Source organism: Lissotriton helveticus, chromosome 5_1, assembly GCF_964261635.1.
Source record: "Lissotriton helveticus chromosome 5_1, aLisHel1.1, whole genome shotgun sequence".
NCBI lineage: Eukaryota > Metazoa > Chordata > Amphibia > Caudata > Salamandridae > Lissotriton > Lissotriton helveticus.
The window spans coordinates 1,175,858,109-1,175,878,044 of record NC_136065.1 but is presented as its reverse complement, the minus strand read 5'-3'; the positions used below and the strand labels follow the sequence as shown (position 1 = coordinate 1,175,878,044).

General features: G+C 43.0%; 1 protein-coding gene across 1 annotated transcript in view; it reads right to left on the bottom strand.

Moving 5' to 3' along the window:
* VWA2 (von Willebrand factor A domain containing 2) overlaps positions 1-19,936 on the bottom strand; it is a 239,277-nt gene that overhangs the window by 200,542 nt on the left and 18,799 nt on the right. Inside the window, exons 2-3 of the mRNA XM_078641181.1 lie at positions 19,170-19,247; positions 9,607-9,740 (exon numbers count right to left, since the gene is read on the bottom strand). Of these exons, the coding sequence (XP_078497307.1) occupies positions 9,607-9,740; positions 19,170-19,247 (212 nt within the window). The remainder of the gene's footprint in view (positions 1-9,606; positions 9,741-19,169; positions 19,248-19,936) is intronic.

Below are 19,936 nucleotides of genomic sequence, written 5' to 3'. Positions count from 1 at the left end.
ACTACTCCCACCCCTACACTACCCTAAACCCTAAAACACTACTACACTACCCACACTACTCCCACCCCTACACTACCCTAAACCCTAATACACTACAATAAACAAACACTACAACACTACACTACCCTAAAACCTAAATCACTACACTACATAAACACTATACTACCCTCCCTAATACACTACACTAAATAAACAGAACACACACAAAAACGTTTTAAAAAAACACACACACAAACATTACCACACTACTTTTAAACTACCCTAAACCCTACATAAGTAACCCCCACCCCATACACAAACCCCCTTACCTCTCTCCTCTCCAGCGTCGCCATCGGATTCTGCTTCCTCCTTCCTGCTTGCTTCATGTCGTTTTGAGGAAACAGCCTACGTTTCCTCACAACGACATGAATAGCCGGCCCCGCCGCCATTACACATTACATCGCATGCGTTGTAAAAGCACATGCGATGTAATGGTATGCGTGGTTTTACCACGAGTTGTAACATCGCATGCGTTGTAATGCATGCGATGTAAAAGCAACGCGTGGTAAAACCCGCGTTGTAATGGCTGTTCCCCTGTGCAGGTGACATGCTCTGGTAGTGAATTACAGCCATTTTCGTTTTTCACTGCTGTAAGGCTATCTTGCTCCATAGGCTATCATGGGGGATGCTGGCTACAGTGGCTACCAGCATATCTTCCCATAGGAACACGATGGGACATAAAAGTCTGGTATCCCTGAACGCAGAATTTAATAACACATCTTTTAGGAAAGGTTGTTTTTAAATCCTGTGTTTGAGAACAGCACTTTTAGAAAGTAGCTGTTCTCTTGTCTGACCTTTCTGTGTGCGTTGGCCTGTTTGTGAATTGACTGTGTGGTTTGAGAGTGACAGGGGCTGGGGAGCCCCCAGGAAGCTGGCTGGGTCAGCCCTAGGCTGAATGACTATATTTGCAACTTGAGTGGTGGGAGGAGATAGCACCTGGGCCTGAATAGGGCTGTGCCGCCTTCCACAATGCTGGCTCCACCTCCTGATGGGCGGCTGACGACCCTGCCCCTCACTCTGAAAGGAAAGGAGAAGCCAGGAAAACAAAGTGCTCAAGGAACACCCAGAACTGGTTCAGACCGGGCTCAGGGCCCACTTGCACAAAGAGAACAAAGACTTTTAGGGGTATAAGTACAGGACCCCTGACAACAGAAAATTAGATCATCCTGGAATCAAGAAGGAACCTCTGCCAAGGAGAAAGCTGAAACTGAAGAAGGAAGATTTTCCTGCTGTTGCTCTGCTGGACTGACCTGCTGTTGCTTTGCTGCCAAGGAGAGGGGAAGGACTTTGCTTTGTGCTGTGTCCCCCTGCTTGAAGGAATCTCCAAGGGCCTGAGAGAGAGCTGCCTCCCTGTTATGAAGTCCCAGGAACAAAAGGACTTCACCCCTAGCTTCCTTGAACTCTACTGAGAGAGTTCTGTCCTTCCTGGAGTGCGTGGCCCATGTGTGGTGCCTCTGGAAGTTGTACCTGTGTTGGGGAGCTGGAAACCACGCTTTTAAAGACTTTGCTACAGAAAATGTATCGCAATCCCGGCCGAGCAAGAAAATCCCCGCCGCTACAAAGACCAAGATCGTCGCAGCGCCTATCGCCGCTGCCTGAAGACGTCACACCCTTCGTTAGCGGGAAGATTTCCGCCGCTGCGAACATCGTCGCAGAGCCTGTCATCGCTGGGTGAGATCACCGCATCACGTCGCTGCGAGAATCGTAGCAGAGCCCCGAGAATCATCGCATCGTGCCTTTGCGAGCCTTTTTGACTACGGAACGTCCGCACAGGAATCCATACAAGTCATCGCAACCCTCCCCATACAGATCGGAGTCATCGCAACACGCCGCTACATGCAGCGGAATTGTCGCATCGCCCCCCAAGGTCTCAGGAGTGTCGCATCGCTTGTTTTCCACCGCAACTTTGTCGCATCTAAAGGTACTGTTGACTAAACATGACGCAACTGTGAACTTTTCACGCAACTGTGGATTATTTTAACGCAAACATTAAGAACTCGTTTGCAACCATATTCTTGAACTGTGTATGTGGAGTCAGTTTGTGGTGTTTTCACTGTGTTACTGTGAGTTTTGGTACAAATACTTTACACATTGCCTTTGATAAGCCTTGACAGCTCGTGCCAAGCTACCAAGGGGGTGAGCAGGGGTTATCTCAGAGGGTTTCCTCCTTACCCTGACACAAAGCAAGGGTCCCTATTTGGACAGTGGTACCTACCCCTGCCAACTAGAGACCCCCAATTCTAACACTGGCGCTTCTGAATCTGTGTGTGTTGTTAGATCTGGTCAGTTTACCATGAAGTACTCAGTGCTGGGAAGCCCCAATCTGGCAGCTATGCACTCTATAAAACTACAATGATAACAATAGGAAAAGGACTAAGTGAGTCAGGCCAGATGGATGGAGGTCAGAACCAGGGGTTTATCTCCACTATCAAGACTTCCATCTTCTCCCAATTGATCTTTAAACAAGTATGAGCCATCCATGTTTTGACATAACAGAGAGGGCTAATAAAGCCATCAAGTTGAGAACCTGGCTCATTAAGCTGAAAGATCATTTGAGTATTGCTGCATAAGTATAAAATGTTGATTCAAATATCCTGATAAGTAGTGCCAAAGTAAACACATAAATGTTAAAATGAAAAAGGGAAATGATGGATCTCTGAGGGACAGTTGGAGTGGCAGCAGCAGAAGATGAGAAGTTACAGATCATCACTTTCTGGGATCTATCAGTGAGAAAGGATACAAACTAGGAAATGCCTTTCACACAGCACTGTTGCAATCTTGCAACTAGTATATTATGGTCTACAGTGTCAAAGGCAGCTCATAGGTCTAGAATATTTTAAGCATAAGTGGAATTTCTATCATCTGCCATTTTCAGGTCTAATAGCACTGCCATTATGACTGTCTCAGAACTGCGAATGGGCCTCAAATCAACTAGAGCATCCACCAATGTAATTTGACCTCAATAAAATAAAAAAGTTCTAGACAGACTCAAGCTAGGAGTGAAGGGACTCAACCGAACATTATACAACACTAACCGCCAGAGGGCCTTGATAGGGCCTACTAAACACGGTCCATCTCTGGCACACGGCACACAGAAAGCTCGGTTGGACTAAAAAAAAAAAAAATCACACAAGCAACACCCCTCTGGGACACTGCCATGTTGGGTACACTGCGAAATAGTAAGGGATTCACACGGTGGGATGCCATAGGGATATCGCATGTAGGTGATCTCTGGGCCAAGGGAAAGGTAATTCCATTTGCACAACTCCAGGACCAATACGAAATGGCACCTACTGAACTGTTCTGCTATCACCAGATTCGGCACGCACTCAAGGCAGTTATTCTACCTGACACTGCCCTTCCAGAAGCTTCCCCCCTGGAGGACAGACTATTGACTGACCACATGTATAAAAAAGCCATGTCCCTCACATATCGAAAGCTTATTAACAATCACCGGACCCCACTCTTTCCCTACGGGAGAGATGGCAGGAAGAGGAGGGTGACATGGACGAGGCGGACTGGCAGGAGACACTAGCGTCCCCGAGAGAGGTGGCAATCTCGTCCAAACTACACTTAGTTCAACTCAAAGTGCTGCACCGAATCTACTATACAAGGGTGATGTTATATAAAAATGGGCAGGTCAGATTATCAGCTCTGCTTACAACAGTGTGGGGCAACAGGTATATTCTACCATACACTGTGGGAATGTCCCAAAATTGTAATTTACTGGTAGGCAGTGATGTCTACGATAACGAATATCAGTAGGGCCTTGGTACCTCCGGAGCCCAGAAGATGTCTTCTGAATATCTGGGAAGCCACAGATCTTAATAATGCATCACAAATATGTGCGACACTCGGCATGACCATAGCTAAAATAAATATTTCAAAACAATGGGGAGCGCGTGCTACCCCTATGGTAAGAGATTGGAGTAAAGATATGGATATGGCGATGGTGGCCGAAAGAGCAGTATACATACACAGAGGATGCCCCAAGAAGTGGGAATGGGTATGGGGAAAGTGGAATGCCTCTAGAGGTAATATTTGTGCATTACCGGCCGAAGATCTGTCAATGGACAACAGTGACTGACTCATGAACTGTATGTTGATCTCAACTGCATAGAACTCATGCCACATTGTATTATGTATGAACACTGTCGCGAGGGGGTGCACAGCAACAATAGTTTCCACTAATTATAAAGAAAATCTCAAAAGTTCAACTTTGTTAGGGTGCTCCAACAGGAGGCGTGTCCATCCATACACGTCAAATACTAGTTGAAAACGAGTGCTATCACAAAGTTCAGCAAGTATGGGGCCTTTTTTAGATCTAGGCCCGGACGCAAGAGGAGACCCAGGCGGGGCACTAGAAAAAGAAAAAGAGAAAGCTCACCCAAACACACGAAGTACAATTCTAAAGAAGGACAACAAAAAGAAAAACACTTAGTGATAAACATCTCTGATACCACGCTAAAATCATATGAAATGAAACTTCTAGAAAAAGGGACATCATTCATTCCGACAACCCAGACCAATCAACTGGAGTTAGACATCAGCACCTTTAAATTTACCCGAAAACTAAGGTTGAGACACTTTTTTAATAATGTGTTACCTCCACCCATACACCAGATCAACTTATGGGCCTAAGACCACATAGTTCCTACCAAGCACCATGCAGCCACAAATGTATTGATCTCTTTGAAAATTTAGTCAAACAAGACATTTCCAAAATCAACTTTAAAAAGAAGATTCATAAAAACATCACACAGAAAGACCAAGATACCCTAAAAAAGATTGCGAATAACAAAGACATTAAATGCATTAAAGCTGACAAAGGGGGTGCCCTGGTGATTTTGAACACTGAGATGTACAACAGGAAGATCATGGAACATATCTTGGATGACAAAACATACTCGAAACTGGATGGCAATCCCACTAAAATTTTCCAAGATAAACTCAATGAGATTCTAATGAAAGCTCTTGAAATAGGAACCATTGATAATAAAACCCAAAAATATTTGCTTCAAGAACATCCCAGAAGTCCATCCATCCACATGACGCCTAAAATACACAAAAGTTTCGAAGATCCGCCTTTTATGCCCATAGTATCTGCCAGAGGATCCCTACATGAACCGGTGGGGACATTCCTGGACAGATACCTACAACCCATGGTTAAGAGTATGAAAAGTTACATTAAAGACACTACTGAATTTTTGGTAAAACTGTCAGAGGTTACTATCGACCCAGACGATCACTTAACCTTATGTACTGCTGATGTGAGTTCACTGTATACCTCAATCCCCCATGGCGGGGGAATTGAGGCCATCGAAAATGCCATCTTGAACAGCAATATCGAAGCTTCCATGCAACAATTTTTAATGGAATTGATGATATTCACGCTCTATCACAGCTATTTTGAACATAACCAGGAATGGTATCTGCAGCTATTCGGGATGTCCATGGGTAATTGCGCGGCGCCCACATATGCAAACATTTATATGAAATTATATGAGGAAAATAACATCTATGGAGACACTAATTGGGCAAAAAACTTGAAATTTTTTGTTCGTTATATTGATGATTTATTCATTAAATGGAAAGACACGAGAGAAAATCTGGAGCAATCTTTGACTAAACTGAATACCATTGATGACAGAATTCAATTAACATGGGAAATCAATGACAAATCAATTACTTTTCTAGATGTAATGATCACCTTGACACCTATGGGCTTTGTAACTGATTTACATTGCAAAACTACTGACCGTAATAACACACTCCATTTTTCAAGTTTCCATCAGGGGTCATTAAAAAGACATTTACCTTTTTCTCAAATGCTACGTGCTAAATGGATTACATCTAACCAAATTATGGCCAAAGAACGAATCAAAGAAATGGGTACAAGATTCCTGGAAAGAGGCTACCCCGCTTCGATAGTGGAAGAAGCTGAAGCTCGAGTAACATTAATTCCCAGAGAGGAAACACTTAAGACAAGGACTAAAAAGGATGATACCAGAATGGTGCTAGTATCTAAACATTCTACTGTGAGTAATATCTATAAAAAAATTATTTTGAAACATTGGTCAATCTTAAGCAGTGAGCCTGATTTCCAAGATTTGTTTAAGGACCCACCCATTTTCGCATATACCAGACAAGCGAACATCAAAGAAATCCTAACTAAGGAACCTGTCGAAGAAACCGTAAGTAAAGGCACGCAAGCATGTATGAATTGCAGTAACTGCAATAATGTCATTAAAAGCAATGTGGTTACTCACCTCATGAAGGGTTACGACATTAAGTTAAAAGTGAATGCCACCTGTGATTCAGCTAATTTAATCTACCTGGTGAAATGCCCATGTGGCAAAATGTATATAGGTAAGACTGAAAGAAAGGTCAAAGTTTGTATTAACGAACATAAATCCAACATAAGAACAAAAAATTAAAAATCGAACATTGCCTTACATTTTATGGAATACAAACACAACATTTCTCAACTGAAATTCATGGTAGTTGAGATCATCAAAAAATGTGAAGGCAGAGACAATAATAAGTACTTATTACAACGTGAAATCTCATGGATTTATAAATTGCAGTCAATGAAGCCCTTTGGGCTTAATGATCGGATGGAATTCAGTTGTTTTATTTAACCACTTATTTTGTGGGTCTCTGATGCCTAATCTCTTTGAAATGTGGCTAATACTAAGTATAGCATGTACATACTGCAAGCATATGTATTTCTTAAATTATGTTTTTCAACTATGTTTCACATACCGGTACACATATTCAAATATGGCCGCCACACTTTGTTCACCATCATTAGTCCGTCATTTATTTCTATCACTTAGATTCCACACACGTCATAATCACAGGCGGTAACAAATCATCGTTCACCTTCTACCGGCACACTCATCGAAATGGCCAGTCCTGATATTTCGCTCAGACGCCTGACATCCTGACTCTAAGTAAAATTGGCGGTTTTACTCTCTGTGAGTTCTCTCACCGTTTGAGCCCTCGATTAGCGTTCTCTGGTTAAAAACAGCAATTGTAACTTCGTTATAATTCGTCATGATGCATGTCTCTTTTCTAATGTAAGACCACATTCGAGACACTTACGTCTTTTTCACAGATAGTCACGGTGTAGAACTTTTCACTATTTTCGACCTGGGTCGCACGGTTCACTTCTTTTCACTTCACTTATTTTTTCACTTTTTAATCCATCCACGCTCCCTTCGTGAAAAGCAGTATGATTGTATACACGATAGTTTCCCCACTAGCGGGTCACCTCCTACACATAGCATGTATCCAGCACAGTTTATTAGTTATGCAGTGTCTTAACAGTACACAGCACACAAGTATTGATGGCTATATCCTTGTTTTCAGCGCTCCTTGATAAAGGGCAAGGCTGCCCGAAATGCATTGGAGTATTTAGAAGAGTGAATTACAATATATCAAGTTATAACCAAGATCTATGTAAAACGATTGATATGAATTGGAATATCAAGAAGAATTATGCATAAATTTGGAACAAGAATAAATATTCTTCATAAGCTTTTTTGAGGAGTCTTATTCAAGAACCTAAGGTGTGCCCGACTCAGGGATGCCCTCACAATCTTTGTGATAGCACCTGTTTTCAACATTGTATTATGTAACATGTAACAATGAAAAATGCTACATTATGAGGTAAAGTGATTATTTGTCTCATTGTTGTGTAAATCTGATGACGTTTGTAACAACTCTCAATAAAAAGAATAAAATAAAAAATTAAAAGTTGAGTTGCAACAACAGACTTCAGGATATTGGCTGAGGCTGGAAGAAGGGTGATGGGACATGGAAGCCTCTGTTGGGTCCAAATTGGCTGTTTTTAGCATTTGTCTAGCTTTCCCCTGCCTGAGTTCAAGGAATACAATGCCAGAGTTTAGGGACATAGAAATTATTTGCAAATATCAGCTTGGTAAGATAACTTTGACAAAGAAACGGTGCAGCTTTGTGGTCAATGCAGAGGATTTTGAATTGTTATCTCTCTTAGATCGGTAACCAATAGAGGGAATTTTAATGGTAGTGATGTATGATCCTGCTGCCCCCTCCTTTCTACGCCACTGTATTCCACTGCAGCAGTCCAAGTGGGACATGATTACTGCAGGCTAAAATAATTTTATGGAAGAGGTGCAGCAAAGCTGGATTCTTGTAAGACAATGTAGATGGTGGATGGCTGTTTTAGGGATAGCAGTAGCAAAGAAAGATCCCTGGAAAACTATACTCTGAATTTTTAAATTAATTCTACAGACAGTGGAGTTGTACACAGTATTACGGCTGAGTCACAGGTATGGGAGATCAATGAGTAGGATATCAGTCTTATCCCAAATGGAGCAGAGCCAGTTTTTATACATGGAGAGCTGAACTTGTGATAGGCAGTGAGCCACGAGGATGGAGATATTCAGACTAATTTTCAAAATTGATATGGATCTGTATATAATTGGCCAATATGTGGTAATCAGTGTGGGGAAATGGGAAATCCGAGCGACTGGAGCCATGTAGACAATGAATATTACAGATGATAATGCAAGAATAATTGACTCGAGGATGCATTTCGCGCTAAGAAATAGAGCTGAATGCAACAGAACATAAATAGCAAGTGCGGGCAGTCGCTCACGCTTGCTGTAGGATTTTTTCCTCACAAATTACGCTTAAAGTTGAGTAATCGAGTAATTATCAGTAATTCCGTGTTAAAGAGTAACGCGGAATTACCGGTTTACTCCGATTACTCTGGCGTAATTGAAATTCCTCCCAGGCCTAAAAGTAAGAACATAATGAAGCTGAAACAGGTCTGGGGTCGCTTGTTTTCCTTATCAGATATGGCACTGGCGTTGTAATTGAGATGGACTGTTCCTCCTTGAGTAGGACCGAAGCTGACTTGAATTTGGTTTGCCAATGTGCTTGGTGCAAAGAAACAGTGGGCTGGAAATGCAGCCCAGAATAAATGCCACTGGCTGAGATTAATTCAAGCATTCCACACAACACTTTTTTGCTTTTATCGGAAATGTCCTTAAAGCAAAACAAGAGAGATAGAATTAAGAAACATATACTAAAAAAATAAAGCATGAAACACTTGCGGCAGGACTACAGACATGTTGGCATTTTAAAGGTCCTTGGATGTTCCCGCCTAATTTTCTCATAAGATCAGTTTGCATCTGCTGTGCTCCCCGCCCAATAAAATCACAGCACTTTATTTTCAAAGCAGCATGCCTTGGAACACATGAGCCCTATTCTTTAGAGCACACTTTTTTATGAAATTAAAAATTGTTCCGAAAGGAACTGGCAGCTGGCCGCCTCCAGCTTCACGAATGTAGACCGACATAGTGTTATCAGCACTTTAAAAAGTATGATGAGAAAATAATACATTGGGCATTCACTAAACATTATCCGAAGTAAGGAGTTATGACTTCCTCTGAAAGAGTGCTGCTAATGTCTATATGCATAGAGTAAAGTGGTTTAAAACAGCAAATCCAGAGCCCTAGTTGTATGATGCACTACCTTGTTTCCTCTCTTAGTGTAGTAAATAGGATGTTGACTCACCCTGTCGGGGTTGATGTCCAGTGCGTCACACAGTTTGGTGGCAAAGTGCTTGGAGCGCTCAAAGCTGCCCTTGCCAATGCTGTAGGAGCCGTCCAGGAGGAAGAGGATGTCCACCGCGGCGGAGCAGCGCATTACTAGGAGAGATGGTCAAACACATCCACTTTACCAGGTGACTGCCCACAACACCAGAGCACCATCACAGATCACAGGTAAGATTTTATTTTAAGCCAAGAACAGTCCAACAAAGCCAACTCTCCCCCGAAGACACCCCTTCCACGCACCCCCTCCCCCACATATGAAGACACTGGGATTTTTGTAGGTCAGTACAGATGATGTCATCAATTCATTTACCCGATGTAAAGAGAAACTTTGCAAGCCCCAGTCCTACATTGACACATTTGACTAAAGACATCCTAGTCAAAGAGGAAAGACACATCTGGAGGCTGAATAGGGCTTGTGGTGTTAAAGTGGAGAGCAGAACAGTGAACACCCTGACCTGGCAGCATTCATCTGACGTCCTTCTATGTCTATCTGTCTATAATCTTGACTAGGCAGAGCTCCAACATAAATTTAAATGTACCATGGGGTAGATTTCCATGGAATACTCTGCACAACTATGCCACTTCTGCTACAATACCAATGACAGGTTTTACACACTAAGGGGTCTATTTACTAAGATTTAACGCCATGTTTGCATCAGAAAAGTGACATAAAACGAAACAAAATATTTGTTCACCTATTTACTTTCCAGTGTAAAACCTGCTTTATGCTGGAAAATCACTTGAAAGTAACACAAAGCAGTGTATAGTGCCACTTTCCATTACTAAGCACCAAGGGGGAATACCATGGGTGGTGCAAAGGTGTTTGTAATGATGATAAGTCCACACGTTGAGTAGTATTTAGTGATGCTTTAATCCAAGATGTACTGAGAGACCCCACCAGTCACACTTCTTTCTCAAACAGCATAGAAAGGATTCTTCTCATGTGAAGGTACAGCATATGATGAGCCAGGAACTGACAAGATTAGGATTAATTCTTGATGGCACAGTTCCAAAACAGCATATAGTGGGCTCTCCTTGTAAATAGGACAACAGGCAGAGTTGGCAAATTAAATGCTTACCCTCATGTGAGGATACAGCATGAGTCCCAAAGTCACAACAAACAGGCTTACCCAGCGTCAGGGCATAGTTCCAATTTAAAATATTTAGACTCACTGTTTCACAGGATGGCTGCCAGACTGCTGTGGGCGACCGGTTGTAGGTCACTGGTGGGGTCATGCTGGCTGTTGGGGTAGCTTTTCTTGTTGCAGGAGGTCCTTTCATGGTTTTCAGTTTCCTTTCTTAATTTCAAACGGTTGGAAGTACTTCCAGACTTGACAGGTGTAGGTTCTTTCTTAAAATAGTCGCCATAAATGTAATGATGATAAGTCCACACGTTGAGTAGTATTTAGTGATGCTTTAATCCAAGATCTACTGAGAGACCCCACCAGGAGCATCCAGCATGGTGCTCAGCCCAGCCAACTGTAAACTCACAGGCAGGACACCAACATTCTGAAAGGTGCATCACATGAACATTCCAATAGAGGGAGAGAAGGATAGCATAGGGAATACCAAGATACTACAGTGTTCCCATGCAACCTCACAAGGTTTGTGACGCTAAACCCTATTTACTTAAAAAAGTAGACAAGGTTTAGCGTAAGAAAATAGCACTCATTTCAGATAGGACTATAAACGAGAAATGATTTTATTTCTCCTTTCTTTGCCGACTTTGCATGTGTGCTCCACTGTACATCACACATATAAAGGGTAACAGGTTTAAAGTTAGTCTAAGCTTAGTATTTTTTACTGGAAGGGAATCCTTACAGTACAAAACCAATGCTAGATTCATGGAGATGCCCTTGGACTAAGGTGCAAAGAGCTGTGTCCGAGACGCAGGGGAGCACATTTCTGTGCCGGTGTTAGGGAGAGTGAAGGAGAGTGCCATATTTCTGTAAATAGGGCACTCTCCTGCTCTCTCCTTCTAACTCAGTGCAGCATTTGCAGCTGCTACATAGTGCTGCGTGAAAAACTGGTAAATCTGACCCAAAGTTTTTTTCAGGCAATTCAAAGATACCCTGGACGTCAGTGCTGGAGTAGCCATGTCAGAGGTGAACACTGGCCAGGGATGAGCAACTTGGCGACCAGAAAACACATAGTCTAAGCCTGGATAACCACCACTGAACAAAGCAACATGAGAGGGCAATCACTGCAAGCAGAAAACCAAAAAAGAAAGGAACTTCCTGAACAGGCTTCACTTGAAGCATGACGGAGAATGACAGATTGTAGCCCTACGTACAGCTCTTTCTGCAGAACTAAGGCAGATATACTAAAGGTTTATGCAGTCGCCAAGCCAGTGATTCACAAAATTGAAGGCTGTGACACTATAAAAATCGAACCCAAAATTTTCACTACAAACTGCAAATTTTAAGGGGGGCAAAAGTGGTCATCCTCCTCATTTGTAATTAAGTGTATCATTGGTCTGTGACCACAATTGCATTCGCACACCATGTCATGTCAAATGTCATGTCAAAGGTTCTTATATAGCGCCTTTTCACAGCAAGGTCTCAAGGCGCTTGCTTTGGGAACCCGTCCTGGCTTTTCCCTGTGAGATAACCCGTACTGGGCATCCCCAAGGTGAAAGCCAGGCATCCCGCCGCGGGGGGCCGTAGTGGAGATTAAGCAAGCTATTGCCCAGAGTTGCAGAGTTTGAACGTATGATTCGAGTAGGCACCGAAGCGAGAATTATCGAGTCCGTAGACATTTGAGCTCAAGACCCTGCCGCGTCGGGATTTGAACCCTGGTCCCGGGTCTGACCTCTGCTTCAGGGTCTGCCTCCTCTAACCAGTGAGCCACACTTCTCCTTCTTCCGCACACCATTGATTGGATACGGACATCTGAAAGGGAGCGGTGGTGTTGCACTAAGTGGGAGATGCTCATAAGAGGCTTTGGGCATTGAGTGGAGTGTACACAGAGGCTGTGGCATTCTTCCCCAAAGACCTTCAGACCTCCGCTCAGACAGTCCTTGTGACTATAGTAGCTTGCGGTATAGGAAAGTAGAGTAAGGAGGTCACCTGAACTCCCTGGTGCTAATTCTCTCACTGGGCTCCCAGGACAGCTCACCTGCCTTGTATCCCTCACCCCACCCCACCTCCCTTCCAGACCACGCAAGCACTGCCACCTAAACAGACCAAGCGAAGTATTCAATCAGTTCACCGCCCTCCTAATAATGACATAAGGTCAGTAATCTACTCACTACCTCTGTAGCGAGGGTCATTACCACCAGCAAGCCAATAATGACAGCGTATAAGAGTGATATTGGGGTAAAACAGGAAACACGCCAAGAAGAGAATGAGCTCGCCGATGAATGACCTTCTCCACATTGCTGCCTTCCTTAATTATTTGTTGCAATTCACCAAACCTTCCCATCTTCTACAGTGTCTGTGTTGTATGTACACAAGCTTCTTCTATTGCAGTCCTGGTTTTGTGTTGCATCCGCCTATTCTAAAATGTCTGTCATTACAGGCGACAGAATCACTTCTCTTTGTCTCTGACACAATTACCATGCCAGGTGATAGACAAAAAGCAACCACAGAAGAGGAGAACACGAGACAAAAGAAGACAAAGCATCTTAATGAGGCATGAACAAAGCTATAATGTCCATGAGAGCTATGACATGAAAGAGGGTGCAATGTAGCTTAACACCTTCAGCGCTACCGCGTTTACCTGCCCTGCGCTGAAAGAGGAGCAAATGGCTTGTTTGTGACAAAGCCAGCTCGTCATGAGCGCAGGGCAGGTAACGCCCATGACGAGCTGGCTTTGTCATTAGCGTCGAAGTGGTTAAAACATGCAAAATAATTTTCTTTAGTTGCTGTCCTCATATGATCCATTCACTTCACCATAGTCTCATTTTAAAGTGCATTTGACTCAAGTTTACTATTTGCATTCACCAAGTCATGGAGTAAGTCAATGGAGCTTTTTAGATCTAAAAGAAGGTAAGATCCTACGGAAACTCACAAAGCTGTCCCAGGCGGTACCAGTACAAGCCCTCCGCCTGGAGTTTTCATTAACTAGTGCCTATGCCAGAGGAATTGCTAATATCATCAGGTGGGCATACAACCTCCTACATGCAGATGAAGGAACGCTTCGATCCTTGCTTAAAATAGAAACATTTGAACGCGATTCATCGAAGCATGTATTTACAAGAAATGTCTTAACTGCTTTCAAACTTTCAGAGACTAATACTAACTTGCTACTATCCTGGACACCCTCCCACCTGAAACTCTTCCTAAAACATTTTACCCCAAGACTCAGCTTTGACCTTGACGTTCAGCATTGTTTTAAATTGCCTCTTTATAAAAATGTCGCTGAATCCATTGCTTTTAAGCACCCTCAACAGTATATAAACTGTAATCTTAATCACGGGGCTAGGAGATTGATTGTGCTGCTCAGATTAGGAATACTTCCTGTAAAAACACTAACGCATAGGTGGCACTTAAAAGAAAGCACTAATTGTAATCTGTGTAACGGTGGAGACCAGGACTTAGAGCATCTATTGTTCACCTGCCCAAATGCAACAGTTGCTATGGCAAGAAAAAGGTTTCTACAACCAATCTACGTTAAATGTAGAATCAGCAAAGCACACAAATTGATTATCCTATGTAAAGCTCCTCCAAATGAATTTGTATGTTATAACCTTTTTAAATTTTTTTAATCATTTTTACCTTTGTATTAGAATGAAAACTTTTTAACAAAGTGGTTTATAATTGAATATGGTGTATTACATATTTGTGGTTCTCAGTGGAGAACCAAATAAAATTAAATAAACTTGAACTTGAAAGTCATGAAGTAAATTCACTAAAGTGTGTGAGTGTGTGTTTGGGCCTCTCTCTATTGATATACAGAGTTTACTTTATGCTATATACTCTAGGCCGCACTTGTAGAATACAGCTATGTCTTCTGCCTTACCTGTGTTCAGAAAGGCTGTACCCAATTTCAAACTCTGTTGGTGTCAGTCACTCTTGTTTTCCTGGTTCACTTTTATAAGGATCCTGGAGAACAAAATTTGGTGGATCCTTTGAGGATCTGCTTCTTTCTTGAGGTCTGTGAAAGGACCAGGCACATATAGGAATGATTCCTGTTCTCTAGTAACCACCTTCTCTTCCTCTAGGGTTCAGGCAAATGGCATGTCTATTCCCTGCAGGGACTCGATGATGTACATATTTAGGGTGTAAAAAGTGCAGAGAAGACTTCAAAGCCTTAAAAGAAGGTAGCTTCCTGTTCTTGTGGAGTTTTCCTTGTGAGTATATGGATTTGTGCACTAATTGTTTTCCTTTGCACCTGGACCATCTCAAGTGAGTGTGAAATCACTGGCATGTTCCCTTTTCCATCTCCACCATACTAGACTGGGAACCGGCAGTGACGCAGCAGACTGCAGAATCTCTGTTGGGTTCTAACAGATATACATCCCATCTGTCCCATTGGATTTATCCTTGAAGGAGCCGTTGTGTGCTCATCGAATAGGTGTGGTTTCCAGATCACGCCATATGCCAGCACCACCTCCGGGAGGATCACAGAGCTCCATACAGGCGTGTACCTTTCTGCAAATGTTGCCTGCTAGTGTCTAACTTCCTGCCAGCCAGTTGGAGCACTAGGGTGCCTTGTCTGGCATGAGGTCCAAAGTTAGGAAGCAATGCTTTTCAACAATGACGGCACCGAGTCATTTTCTAGTGGTGCGCTCCTGGTGTCAACTTGCCAATTTCAAAAGAAAAATGGTCGGGAAGGTAAAGACAAATGACCTAAGTGGGCAATCCATTTTCTTCCACTCACGTTTTGTTAATGCCGTTCTTCACCACTCAACACCAACTGGATGAATCTGCTTCTGCCATTCAACATATTAGAGTTTTACTCCAGCAGTGTTACACTCAAGAAGGCTTGTGCACCCAGTGTTGGATGAAAAGGCTAATGCTGCAGACACTCGACTGAGTCATGGCCATATGTACTGTGGTGAAGTAAAAGAGGGCTGCACTCAGGAAAGCATAATATGAGGAAGTGCTACGGTTCTCAAGTAGAACTGAATACATACTTTGTTGCTAGATAGTACTGATCAGACTTCATCCACTGCAAAGGGGGAAGCACGTGTCAACAGTAGAGCAGCTGCATTGTAAGTCTTTGTGGCCTTCGAAGAACGCAATGCCTGTGCATGATTGGTCTTGGTAACTAGGCGTGGGTTACTTCACAATATCAGGTTTGGAGAAAAACAAAATCTCAATTTCACCAAAAAGCCGGATTTTCAACATAGTTGGGCGAGCTGAACAGAATAGTGGAGGTGCAAATGATATGATTAGAAGAGTTTGAAGGGTAAATATAAATCCTGTTTTTTTCCACTCACCCCTAAACCATTCCCAATAACTTTCCAAGTATCACTTCCACCCTATTTCTCATCCCTTAGACCATGTCCATTTAGTGTCCGTCAAGGATCGATTTTGTTGCCGCAGTTCTTTAATCTTTAGCACACCTTATTCAGTCTTGCGCGTTTCATATTTTCCTCTACGACACACAAATTGTCATCAGGAGCTCTAGCAAAGTGTCTCTGTGATTGTTTATCTAAAGTACGCTCAACTCCGTGAAATCAAACAGGGCAACATCGAGATACTCCGTTCTCTAAAGCCATCTCTGATCTGGGATCTTCTTTTCTGGCCCCCATCTCTGGGCCCTAAACTGACCCCAGGATCAGTTGTGAAAAACTGAAGATTTTAGCTCCACTGAGCTCTAACGTTGAGCTCTCAGTTCAGCGCTGTAGTTAAGTCTTGTTTTGTAATTGTTATCTCTGAAAAGAGTCCTTAATTTATCCCTTTCCTTTCCTTACACAGTGACTGCAGCCTAGCTATGGAACTCTCTTCCTCTTTTTATTGATTCTCTGCCCTCCCACGCTACCTTTGGAAAATAACTGAACACCTAGCTTTTCATTTAATGTCCCAATTGCAAAAGTCATATCATGCTTGATTTGAGCTCCTTATTGGCATGAAGTTCTGACATCCATGTGCTTTCTAAATACCCAATACAAATACAAAACGAAGAATCAGAGGTACATTAGAAAAGTAGACAGAATTTCTTATACCAAATACCTAAATACTAACGGGTGATGTGTCTGACACAAGGGGGCCAGATCAATAGATGTAAAGCACGACCCCATGCAAATGAGGGAATGCCATCTCATATTGGCGCTGGCGTTGCATGTGTGTGTGTGTGTGTGTTAGTGCTATCAGTATTACAGAAGGGGCATACCAGGGTCAGTGACGTTTTCTGTAATACCAAAGTGCCTCAGGGCGCACAAAGCGAGTGCACATGCCCATTGCGCCCCCGGGGCACTTTCTGTAATAAGACCTCTAGAAGCAGAACGACCCAAACATCTATGAAGATAAAAAGAGTGATCACAGCAACAGCAGTCGCTTTGCTGTTAAAACATTTCCAAGACTGCCTTTAACTCCCCGTCCAGACATTGTGGCGGGGAAGGATAGCATTGTCAGTGGCTTGTATAGTCTTCTTTAGAGCCAGTAGTGTACCAAAAGTGTTGTGGTCCCTAAGTTCAGCAGGGACATTGGAACCCTCGTCCCTGCTTTTGTAGTTAAAAACAGCTACTAATTAGGTAAAGTGGGCTCCTCAAGCTCCCGGGCCCTGGTGCGACTGCACTTGCTGCACTGTTGATAGCTACTCCACTGTTCAGGTCATATGTATGGACTAAAACATGCACCAAGTGTGTTTAGGGACGGATATAGAGGGTCTTTTGCTAGCATGCAGCCTACCATAACAATCCTTTGCGTAATAAAACTCACAACGCCCACACTTTTTTTTGCATATAAGGGAAACATCGGACACCATTATAGTTTATTCTATATTAAGGTGTTTGCATGGGTTACAAGGAGGAAACGGATTTGGGGAGCCAGATGCTTATAGGTCGTTTTACGCATGTAATACTTCTCGAAAGTAATCAGAGGAGGCTAGCTCTCAGGTGAGCCGCCTCAGTGGCTGAGAACAGAATTCCATTCCGGGTCAGTGGTTTTCATGTCGGTAAACAGAAACCTCGTTCAAGCAGGACGGGTCAGTCTGATTTCTGCAACACTCTCGCACATCTTTCATTAAGTAGTTCTAAAATTACTCTCTTCAAACCAGCTCCATTGTCATGTCAAGGTGATTCTAACTCAGTCTCGCGAGATTCCTCTCGAGCTCTCCATACCCGGGTCTGGAGCCATTGGAGGCCGGTTTAACAACCCCAAGGCCGCTCCCTGCCGCCTCAGTCACTTTCCCCAGGATCCCGAGGTTAATTGCAGAAGACACAGGGGGGTCTTTAATAGAGCAAGAAAGAGATGGAGAAAGGGAGGGAGAGAGTGTCAGTGATCAGAGAGGGAGAAGAGAGGGAGAATGGACGGATGGATGAAAAAAGAGAGGTAGCGCGAGGAGAGAGAAAGCGAGCGAGATAAGGCTGATTTGAGCATTTTTCCCAAGGCAGCTTTGGGTTCTTCAGTCCACAGGGCTGAACTGGACACCAAAGGCAGCCATGCCAAATTTGTCAGACTAGCCCCCATGCTGCATGTAGTGAGTGAGCATAGCAAGCTGGCATGATCACTGCAAGGACTGTTTGGATGGGTGCGAGGGTTCTCCCACACTACATTTTTGAGAAAAAAAAATGCAAATATGCTGAGTCTTACAACATATTTTTCATTATTGAACCTTGTCCAATCATTTAATGGAAATTGGAGATAGGGCTTCATGGCCCAATGAATGAATAGCTGGACAGTAAAGAGTTGTTGGATCAATTAATTACAAGAATGGGCAACAAAGAATACATTCTTTTAGCTATGTGGAGCAAATGGGCTCACAACACCGGCCAAGGAAGCATGCTCTGGTTTTCATTTTAGCTTCAGCATTAAATTATCACCCTCTCCAAAACCTACACAATCAATCCTTATGAAACGTACATAGCCCTACGTATTTAACAGGGTGCTGATTTAGTGCCTCAGAGAATTAATCACAAAGCGTTAAGGTTTGAACTCAAATATGGGAGAGACTGACATAACCATGTAGCGGATGAATTACACAAAAACCTTGCATCAATCCTGGCTTCCAGTTAACCATATTGTGTGATCTTAGGCAATACATTTTTTCCACAGTGCCTCTGTTTCTTTCATCATCTCGTGAGAGCACCTTAGAATACATCTATTTGTTGTGTATGCTACACAAAAGCAAAAGACAACATTGATAGTAACTATAAGGCACACAAATTGTTTTCCATGGTTGATGGAAGATTCATGAGAAGGTTTCTAAGTTCATAATTATAATGTGTCAGTTGTAACATTTGCCATTCAATGCAATAGTATAATTTAATATACTAAACGGAAATGCTTGAAAAGATCACATTATAAAGCACTTTACAGTTTTGAATATTTAAGAGTCTCTCATATATGTACTGGACTCGCTGGATCATCACACAAGAGTCCGGAGCTTTGATCAACATTAAACCAAACTCACGCTGTCCTGCAGCTGAAATCTTCAGGATGGTCTCTGGACTGGCGTGGAGCACTTGAACACAGCCGGAAGGCAGGAATGCTGGGAAGCAAAAAAAAAAGAATTATGAGAACACGTTTAGAAATCATACAACAGAACTCAGTGACTAAGGACACAGATGTGCCTAAGAGCTGGAATAAAAACATCTGATGTAAACGTGCTTTATTTTATTCTATTTTAGTTGCACTTGTTGGATTTATATGTAGGATAACTATGAGCATGTTTGGCTTTAAGGATTTTGTGACAGAACCACATCTTAAGTCCCAGTTTGCCCACATGTGAACTTGGCATCAGAGTCAGTGGCGTAGCTGTCAATAGTGCAGCGTGTGCAGTGGCACGGAGCCCGATGGTTGTGAGGACCACTCCACACCCCAATTAAGGGTATCTTTAGTGCCCAGGGCACTCTGGCTCCCCTACTGGTCAGCGAAAAGGCGCTTTGGACCGGCAGAGCTGCACAGTCCATTGAACAGGAAGAAGTGTGTAGAAGGCCTGGATCACCCAGACGTAATGCCCAGTTCCATAACCTTGCCCATATGGGGATATTAGTCTTTCTCTAAGTGGAGTGGAACGTTGTAACAATCATCAAGTTGCTCGGAGGAAATCAGCTATTACTGAGAGGCAGCCCCCAGCCTGAGGAGACCAGGGCAGCAGACAATGTTTTTCCTTTTTATTATCCATGTTATAAGTGTTGGAATAATTATCCTGCAATGCCCTTGAATTATTTGTTCGGT